This window comes from Drosophila sulfurigaster, chromosome 2L, assembly GCF_023558435.1.
Source record: "Drosophila sulfurigaster albostrigata strain 15112-1811.04 chromosome 2L, ASM2355843v2, whole genome shotgun sequence".
NCBI lineage: Eukaryota > Metazoa > Arthropoda > Insecta > Diptera > Drosophilidae > Drosophila > Drosophila sulfurigaster.
Genome location: NC_084881.1, coordinates 573,115 through 585,776, shown reverse-complemented (window position 1 = coordinate 585,776; position 12,662 = coordinate 573,115). Strand labels below are relative to the sequence as shown.

General features: G+C 34.9%; 1 protein-coding gene across 1 annotated transcript; it reads left to right on the top strand.

Annotated features, from left to right (window-relative positions):
* The first annotated feature begins 10,898 nt into the window (after positions 1-10,898).
* On the top strand, positions 10,899-12,206 carry LOC133850795 (uncharacterized). Its single transcript, XM_062286991.1, has 3 exons — positions 10,899-11,013; positions 11,074-11,359; positions 11,439-12,206. The coding sequence occupies exons 1-3, from the start codon at positions 10,916-10,918 to the stop codon at positions 11,580-11,582; spliced, it is 528 nt and encodes a 175-aa protein (XP_062142975.1). The 5' UTR covers positions 10,899-10,915; the 3' UTR covers positions 11,583-12,206.
* Positions 12,207-12,662: the final 456 nt, after the last annotated feature.

The following is a 12,662-nucleotide window of genomic DNA, read 5'->3' as shown; positions in this document are numbered from 1 at the left end:
CCTTAATCGCTGCCCCCGACTTGCGAAACCGTGGACAGGTTGAAGAGTATTTTGAGCTGGCTCGTGATCAATAAGCGCTTGTTTTCAAAGCGCTCACAGATAACACACCAAGCCGACACGAAACCATCATTCGCAAGCGGAAACTTGGCAAACGAACTCGTTGGCCTCATCTGCAGTTTTGGAATGCAGATGGAACAATTTCTCGACAGGAGTCAAGCTTGGATTGTTGACGTAGATGGCCGTGAAAAGATCACGGAAGGTCGGCCACCGCAAGTAATCGCCACGGAATACTTCGGTGTCGACTAGAGGTAGCCGGCAGCCACTGGAGTATACAGGAGGAGCGGACACACCGCTCATACACTGCATAGCAGTGCACTATGGGCAAAAAGTCTCAAATTGCGGCATTTTTACCATTTTTGAAGGTAGAAACATGAAACTTTGTACATAGATATACCTAAAAAATTAAGATAGAATTTCGGATTTTTTCTTTTTTCAATTAGACCACGCCTTCCTTCCCACTTTACCATGAGGTTATAATTTTCGATTTGTATACCCGCTAAACATAGGGTAGAAGGGTATTATAACTTTGTGCCGACAGGAAATGTATGTAACAGGTAGAAGGAGGCATCTCCGACCCTGTAAAGTATATATATTCCTGATCAATAAACAGCCGAGACGATCTAGCCATGTCCGTCTGTGTGTCTGTCCGTCTGAACACATGGATCTCAGAGACTATAAGAGATAGAGCTACAATTTTTTTTCGACAGCATTTGTTTTGTTTGCCCGCATATCAAGTTTGTTTCAAATTTTTGCCGCGCCCATATACATATGTAAATACGTAACCTATGAAATCTAAGATCCCGAAACCTAAGATCACCTTTGAGATTTCTGCAAGTCAGAAAAAGACAAATTTGTTTTAGTTCACGTTTTATTGCACAGATCAAGAAAAGGCTGTTTTAAATAGTTTTTGTATTTGTCATTGCAGTAAGTAGAATACCTAGATTTCGGACACTATAAGGGATACAGCTGTACATTTTTTCGAGAGCACTTGAATTTGTTGCACAGTAAAGTTACATTTCTTTATCACATTATTTAGGCTGAATTATTTGGTCAAGTTCATCTTCTATTGCAAATATGATACGTGAAACTGTTTGCAGCCGACAACCAACATTAGCATCGCAATAAAGGAATAAACAGTTATAGAAATGTATATAAGCCTCATCATATTTTTATAACCTTGTACACATAAAGATTCGTATCGTTACACTTCTACATCAATCTGTGGAATGTGTAAGTGGGAGAGCGAATTTCTGCTCGTTATTCCTATAATCTTTTGTTATGTGACCAATAAAATAAGCGGCGTTGTCTCACAGGCTCGGAGCAATCAACACAGTCGCTTACGAAGAAAATTTTATATTCAGTATATGGGGCGTTCAAAGGGGGGTGAAGGGCATAGGACGCAAGATTTGTTCGTAAATTCGATATAAGCCAAAAGTGCAATAAAAGGATTTGCGTGAAAAATTGACACAAAGTAGGCAACAAATTTGGAGGTCTATACTTAACTACTAAATACATTTACAATTACAAATCTGGCCAAAATGTGTGTATATCAATCAAAATCGATTCCGCAATTTTACCTATGTATACAATGTACATATGTATATATTTATGCTATCGATGCATTATTATTCTCTTAGGCAAGTGCAGCGTATCATAACATAGTGCATACTATGTATAAAAGTTTGATTTGAAGCAGCTCTTTCAAGTCAATTTTTGTATACTACATATGTACCTAAAAGATAGAATGGTATTTTAACTTGGTGCTGGCAGGAATCAAAGAGTGTATCTATGTACTTATAGTTATTGGCACAGTTGATATAACGTATCATAGTATCACATTTTAGCATTTAACAGGAAATTGTTGAATGCTAAAACTAGGGCGAAGCGAGAGCACAAAAAGCTTTTGTTTCTCACTGTGAGCGAATTCGCCTCGCTTCGTTATTTGATCTAAGTTAGGTTTACAACGTAACATTATACCGCGTTATGGTTTACTTTTTCATTGACGTCGCCTAACCTCAAAAATTGTCCTACATTATCGATTGCTGAATAACTTTTATTATTAAATGCGCCCCCTGCGGGCCACGGGTTGACAAAATTTTTTGGTGTTAGACGCAAAATTTTCTAATAACATAAAACAAAATAAAAAAAAACGAGCCGGACCCTATGAAATGAAAATACGACTATATACTAATATTTATTTATGTATATACATATATTAAAAAAAAAATAAATAAAAAAAATTGTGCTGCGGTACTTGACTTCTGTGTTTCCGAAAAGAGGCTGGGATCGTAAAATCAGATCGCCAATTTCAGATACTGCGAGCTAAAATTTAAAGGAAGCGAGAAAATTGGTTTGTCCATTTTAAAGTTATAAGAGTAACGCTTTCAATTATTTGTAGGTACATAACAAAGTAAAATTAGAACTACAGTTAACTGCTTTTCTGGCTAGCTTTTGCTTTTATTTTTCAAAAAGAAACTTGCTTTTTGCTTCAAGAACATTTGCAGGATATATATGTATAGATTATCTACAACAGCACCTTATTTTCTAGCCAGATTTGGCTATTTTGCATGACCTAAAACAGGAGTCCACTCAATTTAGCACGAGGCCTGCTATTTTGGCTACTTCACAAAAATAATTTGCTATTTTAAATAAATTGTAACTTGTATTTAAATAATTGGCAATAGAGTAGTGGTGTGTACACATCCCGTTTACCGCCTAGTATGACTGCATCGTTAAATTATTTTTCATTAAAAACACAGACTTGTTAGGTGACATGCATCTCAAATACTAATGAATATATTTATGATCTGAAGATGCTTCATATACATGTACATATGTATTTTGAAATGGTAAATTAAGTTTTACAGTAAGTGTCTTTCACGCATAAGGTGTTTAATTTGGTAGAATTAATTAACTTAGGAACGCAAATGTTGAGTGTAGAAAAGATGAAAGCCAAACCTAATACCATAGGTAAAATGTACAGGCTGTCCTAAATTTAATAAAGTAAACGATATCAGACGTTATGTATGTACATATGTGTAGCCCTTGCGGGTTTTTTATTATGTTGTGGTGTGTGAGAAAGTGATTTTATTTTGTGGTTGAGAAGACACCACCTAGAGTCTTACGGCTAATTACAGTATGTTGACGACGAGCACAAAATGACTGCATATGCGTTCACACATACATGTATGTATGTATGTTACATTTACATATGCCCTACTCATAGTAAGGGTAATATAACTTTGTCACTACAAAAAATGTGTGTTACAGACAGAAGAACGCGTCTCCAAACCTATAAAATATATATTATATATTCTTGATCAGCGTTAACAGAGACATCAAAACATATTTTTTTTCCACAGCTGGTGTTATTGTGCCACACAGTAAAGTCTGTTTTCGATATTTTCCACGCCCACCGACAATCTGGTATATTGTGCCGTCTGAATGTGGTACTATATCGATATACAAAATGTACAATTTGGTATATTTTTTTAGTTTGTTGTTTTTTTTTGGTATATGTTGTCGAGCACACTCGACTGTACTTATTACTTACTTATTTTTTCTGAATTAATCCTTAGCCAAATGGCACTTTGCATTGTGTGCCGTAGACTCATTAATTGTGGTCCTATAACCATCTGTCCTATTTATACAAAAATTTAGAGAATTAGAACATATAGTACATATATTGTTAAGTTATGTTCATATTATATTATTATATTATGTTATGTTTACATTGCCAAAAAATGTCAAGGAGACATTAATATTAGCTGCTAATAATGTTAATATTAATTTAAATATAAAATAATTTTATTTTAAGATTATAATTTATTTTTGGATTAAAAACCTAAACAAAAGATTGTCTATACAAAATCAACAGCTTAATTCAAACAATTAAAAAAGCTATAGTCGCATGTGATCGACTGCAAGAGACCTGTTACCCATTTTGAATAAAATCAAATAGTGACGCTTTTATTTTAAAATATACCAAATTAATATTCTGCAAGAATACAATAATATAGCAAAGGCTATAATTGGTTTATTAAGTATTACATTCAAAATATATCACACAGTGCAAAATGTACCTGATTGTCAGCATAGGCAGTAAGACCTGATTGCAGTAAGCGTTTTTTGTCAAAGTAGTCAAAATATTTCTTAAATAACTTCTACAATTTTTAATTAATTTGAAAAAAATTGATTTGCGTGCAAATTTTACAAGGGCTCTCAAAAATTATAACTCTATTTCTTATAGTTTCAGATTCAATTTTTCATACGGACAGATGGATAGACAGACTTGATTTTATCGTCTTAGTTGTTGACGCTGATCAATGTATATACCCTGCAGTTCTGAGCGCTAGTTCGTTGCTGGTGAAATAAGCACTTACCAGCAGACCACCACTACTTACAAAGTGGCGTCTACCAATGCGTTTTTTAATTTCCGTTTTTGTATGAAATGTAGCTGCAAGAGTTTCTCAACTGGTCCTCAGTTATTGAATCTGGAAATAAAGGATTAAAAAGTTTAATAAGATTGAAGTGGATAATGATTATTAAATAATTATCTTTTAAAATACTCACCGACCATAACACCAAAGAAATTGTCTTCTTTTTTCAGGGTCGCAATCCCCTGTCATTATTCCCATAACGTACATTTTCAGTCATAATTTCCACTTCCTCTTCTTTCCTTTGCACTGTAGAACTATACATTATGCTAACTGCTTGACGTTCTTTTATTATCTGTTTATTTAATATTTTACACATTAAACATGTAATACATATGTACATACATACGTATGATATATTATTTTTTAAGTAACACCTAATAATTGATCGCGGATCCGCTTTGCACTTCTCAACTGAAATGCTTGCACAAATTTCATCAGCCAGCAAACAGAGCTGCGTTTGAGCATAAGAGTAGCGCAAAATAAAACAAAGACGCGTAAACAAACAGCGATGTAAAGCGTAATCGAAGTTTTGTCTTTAATCTTGTGTATGCTCTTTCCACAAAATAACAAAAACAAAATCTTGCCGTTATTTTGTACTTATGCTTTAATGCGCATACATTTATTAACTAGGTTGTTCGACGTTCGTTTACTATAGGGTCAATCTTGTAAGTACCCATGTAGTGATCGGCGAGGTAAGCGCTTACCCATGGCCAATTAACACCTCCAGTTCTGCAGGGTATGTATTCTTTATTTCTGCCTGTTACATTACCCAATGCATAGCGGGTATAAAAATAAATAGCAAGCAAAAAAGGAAACGTAAGAGGAAAATAAATCAAAAGCGTTAAACAATTGTGAAGTGTTTAGGTGTAATAAAATATAAAAGGACATGTTCTTATTTAAAAAGGAAAAAGATAGTCGGACACGTAAGAAAAGGGTTATTACTGCATTGCATTCTCATTAAAAGGTGATAAGATAGAAGGATTTATACATGTAATATTTCTTTCAAGTTAATACGACCCCATAAACATTAAGGATGCCTGTACGAAATTTGTTACTCAGCAACGACGACAAAGTCAAGAGAAGCAATAGATGCATTAGAGAATTACTTTGAGCATACCATTAGTATTTGTATCAAAAAGTGAAATATTATCATTAGTAAAATATTATTTGTGAGACGGCAGCGAGCAAAAATATTTACAGTTTAAAGTAAAATGTACATATAAGTAAAGCAAAAATGCAAAAGCTGTTTTGCGACCAAAACCGAAAATTTCGTTTCTAGGTGGGCCGATTCTCAACGTTTTCAACGGAACGTTTTATTTCTCACTGCTAAAACAGCTGACTTGTGTTGTGGCCATTGACCACTGCACAGTGGGCTTGCAACAGATGCTTTGATTAGATTTATCAAAGCGTTTTAAAAGCTCTACGATTAACTGATCAACAGGTGTGAAAGGAGAAACACGCCATATGAATTTGCAAAGAGCTCTACAAAATTATTTCTTTATGCGCGCATTAATTTCGAGTTCCTCGGAAATTTACAATTTTTATTGAATTTGTTAAAAGTTTGGCTTTTTATTATCTTCAAGGTATGTATTACAAAAAAAATCAATGTTTGTGACCGGTCTATAAATAAGTAGTTCATGAAACTTAGTGGTAATTCAGTGTATTAACAACGAGCCCGGATTAGCGTTCACCTGTCTTTCGTGGAGTCGAACTTACTGGATTCAGTCTAACTTTTTTATTAGCCGAAAGTGTGAATTAGTGGCGTCCAAAATGTGCAATATGAACTGCTATTACCTGCTAGCTTTCAAACTATGGGAGTTTTTAGGCACAGTGTCAGTATCAAAAAGGGATCTTTTTTTAGTATGGACCTCAGAAGTCATCCAATTTTTTCCAATCATCCCATCATTTTAGATAAAGTTTATATATGAAATTTGTTAATTGAAGTTTAAAAAAAAAAGTAAAACAAAATTTTATATTTAACAAAAATTTTTTTTTTAATTAAAAAAAAATTTAAAAAAAATTGTTTTTAACTTAAAAAAAACTATGACTTTTCTCTGATCAGTGAAAAAAAACCTACTGAAGACATCTATGTATTTTAGTATAGAAGTTATTAATTAAATGCCGCTAGCGAGACCAAATCGCCCACAGAGCACTGGTCAGAAGTAAACACCGTTATTTCATACTTTTCATTCATTTTAACTTGGTTTGCGTTTTTTTTTTAAACGTTTGCAATACACACTAGAGCTTGCGTCAGCTGTTATATTCATTTGAAGCAGAAAATTTGAGCAACTAATAAATACATATGCATTTGCAAGAAATAAATATAAATATAAATTTGCAAAACATAAATATTTTTTTTAAATATTTTATATTCGCTGTTGAAAAAAAGTTGTTGTGTTACGGGCAGTCTCAAGGACGCAATATTCTAAACCCACACTAAAAATAAATTTTTATAAGGTATTTCGTCTAAAGACAGTCTTGGGACAATCCGGGAAACATAATTATAAGGTAAGTTTGAAAGTGGGACCACTTATGACATATTTAAGTACAAATAATTGCTTCAGTAGACATGAAACGGCGACATTTGAATAAGCTATCAGCTTTTTCCGACATGGAGATTGAGCAATTTTTAAATTCTTTGATTTTTATATGGATGGAGAAGAAGAATTGGAGAATGACTTGACTGATGATGTTTGCGAGACAGCGCTGCCGGTCAATGGGGAAGATAAAGAAGCAATTAAAAAAGTTATACATATGTTGGATTCTATGTTGGCTAGAGAGATTTGTCTAACGTCATACGGAGTCCGTCTGCTTTTGCAAAATTGTCACTTTCATCTTCGGTTGCACCGAATTCACCTCAATCAGAGAAACGCAAAGCACCTGTTGAGCATAATATTGTTCATGTTAAAGAAAGCATAATAGCTGAATGTGTAGGATCTGTGTGGGCTATCGACCCAAAATCACAGCTTATCAAAAATATGTACTAACGATAAACTAACCTAGTGATGGAAAAATCTGCAATATTCTTTATTGAGCCTAACTTTGGAGTTTTTAAAAATCTCGATACGCCATTTAAGTCTTTTCAATTCTTTTGGAATGATACTATTATTGATCATATCACCTAGTAAACAAATTTGTATGCTGCCCAAAAATACTTATTTTTATACCCGCTACCCATAGGGTAGAATTATAATTTTGTGCCAGCAGGAACTGTATGTAACAGATGGAAGGAGGCACCTCCGACCCCATATATTCTTGATCAGCGTCAATAGCCGAGACGATTTCGCCATGTCCGTCTGTCTGTCTGTCCGTATTAACACCTAGATCTCAGAGACTATGAGAGATAGCTTTAAATTTTTTTTTTGAACAGCATTTGTTATGTTTGCACGCAGATCAAGTTTATTTCAAATTTTTCGCTTCCGCAAATCGAAAAAATCTAATAACAAGCATAATTTCAAAGCTACATTCGCGAATTACTACAATAACTATAGTAATTTTGATTCCTCAAAATTTAATTGCGATCAGATAAAAATTGTCGAGGTTACTAAAGAAATACTTTTTTTGTATAAGGCCCACTTACGAAGGGTCTTATATGCTATGACTGACAATGTGATATATTTTGCAATCTATAGTATATTTTGAATGTAGTACCACATAAATATACCAAATATACAATTTTACATGTTTTTTACTATTTTTTAATATTTTGTGGTTTTGGTAAATTTTGAGAATATTACCGCAATATTTTGAAGACCTTTCTTCAATAATATTTTGCAGACAAACCACACAAATGGGGAGTGAAATTTTTCAATTTGTCTGACTATTATGGCTCTTGCTATAATTTTGAGATATATTGTGAAGCGGATCACCAAATCTTAGTGCGGCAGCAAATGTAGTTATTCCATTATCACGCAATGTTCTGGATTTCAAAAATAATATTATCTGTATCCTTGTACTTCTTGTACATATAAATTCCCGGGGAGTATATTATTTAAGAATTTTTCGGTAGAATTGCATTCCAAACTGTAACCTGCCAACTAACAGCCGCCTCAAGAAACAATATTCTACAGCATTTTGTGAATCTATAACAGAAGTCGAATTTTCTTTGACGATTTGGAAAGACAATAAGGCAGCACGAATTGCTTCGACTTAATGGCGGCAGAAAGCCTTTTCTTAATGAAACGTATTCAAAGGTCAGGTTTCTCGTTTTGTTCGTTCCGAAAAAAGCGCTTTGACATTAATTTCTTGTTAGTCTATCTTCCCAAAGTAATTAATATCTTATTTGATGTAGATAAAGGCATTTACTTTTAGTTTCGGCAAATCGAAAGAAACTTGTGAAAGTGAAAGCGGGAGCACCAATTTTTGTGAATGTGGAAACAGGAGCCCCGCTAATGGATGTATGTTTATAATTATTAAATGGAAATATACTATAATGAACTACTTACATTAATCATTTACTGAATTTAATTATTAGTCATCTACAAATTGCGAAATATTGTTGTTGAAAACTAATAATTTTCATTATTTCGGAAATGGAATTTCTAAATAAATCACATAAGCACTACCCATTTGCTAAATTTCTTTTTAAATGTATATTAAAAAGTCACTTCTAATTTATCGAAATGGAAACGCATTAAACATATTGAAACTCTTAGCGTTCGTTAAAAAAAAGGTTTGTCTAAACTTACTTGAAAAGCTTGGATGGGGCTTAAATCATCCTTAACAAACCATCTACATCATCATTATTATTGAGATGTTTATCATTCTATCAACCACGTCCACAACTCGAAACCAGAACGTGCTGCAGTCAGTGCCTGGTCTCAATAGCGGTTCCATGTTTAGAAAAATTGCTCACGCACGGGTACGGTCGGTTTACATTTAGATGTGGGGGTTAGGTATGGATTTAGGAGATTTTAAGTGCTGGCATTGCTGTGGTTTGCTTCGGTCTTGATTTTGTTTACCTTTTGTTCAACGTTTTCCTTTGAGTATCGTTCAGCAGCTAAGCGCATTACAACTTTTTTGAGGCAATTCTCTTGATTTTTCTTGCACTTTATTGAAAGCACATCACGTAGTGCACCTGATTTGACAATCCCTGGACATTGTACCCAGTTGCTTGCCTGTAGACCTCAAGACTGGACAAGGCGCTTACCTGCGAAGCATACGAAATTCGAAAGGCACTGCCATCATTACAACATAATTAAGATTAATTGCTTTCCACAAATAATAAATTTGCATGTCCTGAAGAATATTAAAAATAAGCTATCAACGACATAATATCATCTTTAAGAGACCCGAAGATACTCGTATTTGCAGTTAAAAATAAGGACAGGCTGCTAAATATTATAAAAAATCAAGTTCCTTCGCTCTTTTCATCTGTGACAACATTTAGTAACTCAGCCCAAGTTCACCCCAAAAGGAACACATTAGTCAAAAGCCCTAGACAACAAATATATTAATAATATAAATTTATAAATTTGATTGCGATAAGATAAAAATTGTAGAAGTTATTTAAGAATAAATTTTATATATGTAACTAAACAAGTAGGAAAGCTACAGTCGAGTGTGCTCGACAGTGAGATATCCGCTACCCATTTTGAATAGAAGCAAAATATTGCGGTATTGTTTTCAAAATAAACAGAGAATACGACGAAAATACTAAAAATATACCGAATATTATATTTTTTTAATATATCTATATAGTAAAACATTCAAAATATACCATAGACGGCACAATATACCAGATTGTCGGCCAAAGCAACTAAGACCCCTAGTAAGTAGGCGTTTTTGCCCTACAAAAGTATTTCTTTAGTAACCTTGACAATTTTTATCTGATCGCAACCAAATTTTCAGGAATCATAACTACTATAGTAATTATTTTATATACCAAAATTCGTATTGTATATACCAACTCTAGCTTTAAAATTACGCTTGTTATTCGTTTTTTTTTATTTGCGGGGGCGGAAGTGGGCTAGGCAAAAATTTGATCTGCGTGCAAACATAACAAATGCTGTCGATAAAATTAGAGCTCTATCTCTTATAGTCTCTGAGATCCAGTGTTTCATATGGACGGACAGACAGACGGACATGGCTAGATCGTCTCGGCTGTGTAACGGCGCCTACAGCAACATGTATTGAATTCGGCCTAAAAGTCTGCTGAGTTTAAGCCAAGGTTCATGTTGTTGCAAGTAGCTCCTAAAAGTATGCATTTGTTAGTCTGTCGAGTTAGCTTAAGCTGCTGTTAAGCTGAGCTTAAAGCAGCGCTGTAAGCAGCTGATAAGCTGAGCAGTGTTGTAAAACTGCTGATAAGCGTAAAGTGCATCGGTTGCACTGGAAAGCTCAGCTTTGACATCTGCGCCAGCTGCATCGGCGAGCGCGGCCAACTTAGCGAAGGCCGGTTCCGGTTTGGTCATTTTCTAATGACCGGCTGCGTACATAGACGCGTAATTACCGAAGATTTAAATCGGAAGGCATCGAGCGCTATTGGCGATTTTTTTATTGTTGTAGCAAATATTTGGTAAGAGAAAAGTTTTATCATGTCATAGGGGACTCCTTTTGACTAAAATTTTATTCGCAGGGTTGGTTTTGTTGCCTTCAAGGCCTTGTTCTTTGCTTCGAAGCAGACAGCCAGTTTGCTTCGACCAAAGTGCCTTCGCAAGCCGCAGCTTGTCCAGCGGAGCACCCCTACAGGCCCTCTCGGCCAGCGGAGCACCCTCTCCGGCCCTCACGGCCAGCGGAGCACCCTGCACCGGCCCTCTCGGCCAGCGGAGCACCTCTCCGGCCCTCACGGCCAGCGGAGCACCCCTGCACCGGCTCTCTCGGCCAGCGGAGCACCTCTCCGGCCCTCACGGCCAGCGGAGCACCTGCAACGGCCAGCGGAGCACCTCTCCGGCAATCTCGGCCAGCGGAGCACCTCTCCGGCCCTCACGGCCAGCGGAGCACCCCTGCACCGGCCCTCTCGGCCAGCGGAGCACCTCTCCGGCCCTCACGGCCAGCGGAGCACCCCTGCACCGGCCCTCTCGGCCAGCGGAGCGCCTCTACAGGCCACTGCCTGGCCAGCGAAGCGCCTTTAGGTGCCAACTTTAACTCTCTGCCATCATCATCAAATTGTTTTGTGAAATCATTCTCTAATCGTCGATTAAAAGTGTTGTGAAAACCAAACAATGATTTAAACTAAATCACTCTTGCAATTTGAAACAAACAAAATCTAATTTATCTGTTAAAATAAAACGATCGAAAAGTGTAGCGCATTCGACCGAAACAAATTAAAGTTTTACACATTCAAGTCAAAATTTAAATAAAAAAATAGAAAACGGAAGTGCAGTTTTGTTAAAACACAGACGAGTTAAGAAATGTAAAAGTTGCACTACAAAACAAAAAAAATTAAAAATCACTTATGTCTGAATACTAATTGAAACAATTGCGAAGCGCCAACACATATAAAAAATAAAAAAATTATTAAATGCAATCGCAGTTATAATAGATTAAAACAGAGTTAAAAGTGCAATTAAGATAAAAAGAATGAAATTGTAAAAGGAAATTATTAAAACAAGAGTGCTGTAAAATTGTAAAGATTAGAAATGAAAAGCAAGTCGAAAATTAAAAACAGTATGAAAGTCATGTCAAGAAAGAACATGAATTATAAGTAAAATTCTTGTCTAAATTAATTAATAATTTGTTGTACTAAAAATTGATAGTGTATAATTCAAATGTGCGGATGTGCTTATTGTGCAAAAATTTATTTTTTATGCAACACCTCGTCGTTTAGCCCGTTCCAGCACTTCGCCGGAGATCGATCACCGCCGCAGGAGTTCTGGGGTAAGTTCGATAACGAAAACTGAAAGATGTACATCTTGTACAAATATTTTAATTATTGCACATTACGCACACGAAAAATTCACGCAACAAAAAATGAGTTTGTATAAAAGATAGATGAGAATAATAAAATCGATAATAGTTGGAAAAAAAAAAAAAAAGAAAATTAATTCTCAATAAATATAAATAAAATTAAATGAAACACAGCCGATGAAAACAAAACAAACAAAAAAAAAAGAAATAGACAAATTATATGATTATTGTTAAGCAAATAAATATTAAACAATTAGGAAAAAAACAAATACGGTACAAAATTGAAACATTCTGAAATACGATTTAAAATTATTAGAT

Bases quoted from the DNA above. Each gene is read 5' to 3' on its own strand.
- LOC133850795 (XM_062286991.1), top strand. From the start codon at position 10,916: ATGACCGGCTGCGTACATAGACGCGTAATTACCGAAGATTTAAATCGG. The intron at 11,014-11,073 runs GTAAGAGAAAAG...TTTTATTCGCAG, and splicing joins ATTGTTGTAGCAAATATTTG to GGTTGGTTTTGTTGCCTTCA. The intron at 11,360-11,438 runs CTGCAACGGCCA...CCAGCGGAGCAC, and splicing joins CCTCACGGCCAGCGGAGCAC to CCCTGCACCGGCCCTCTCGG.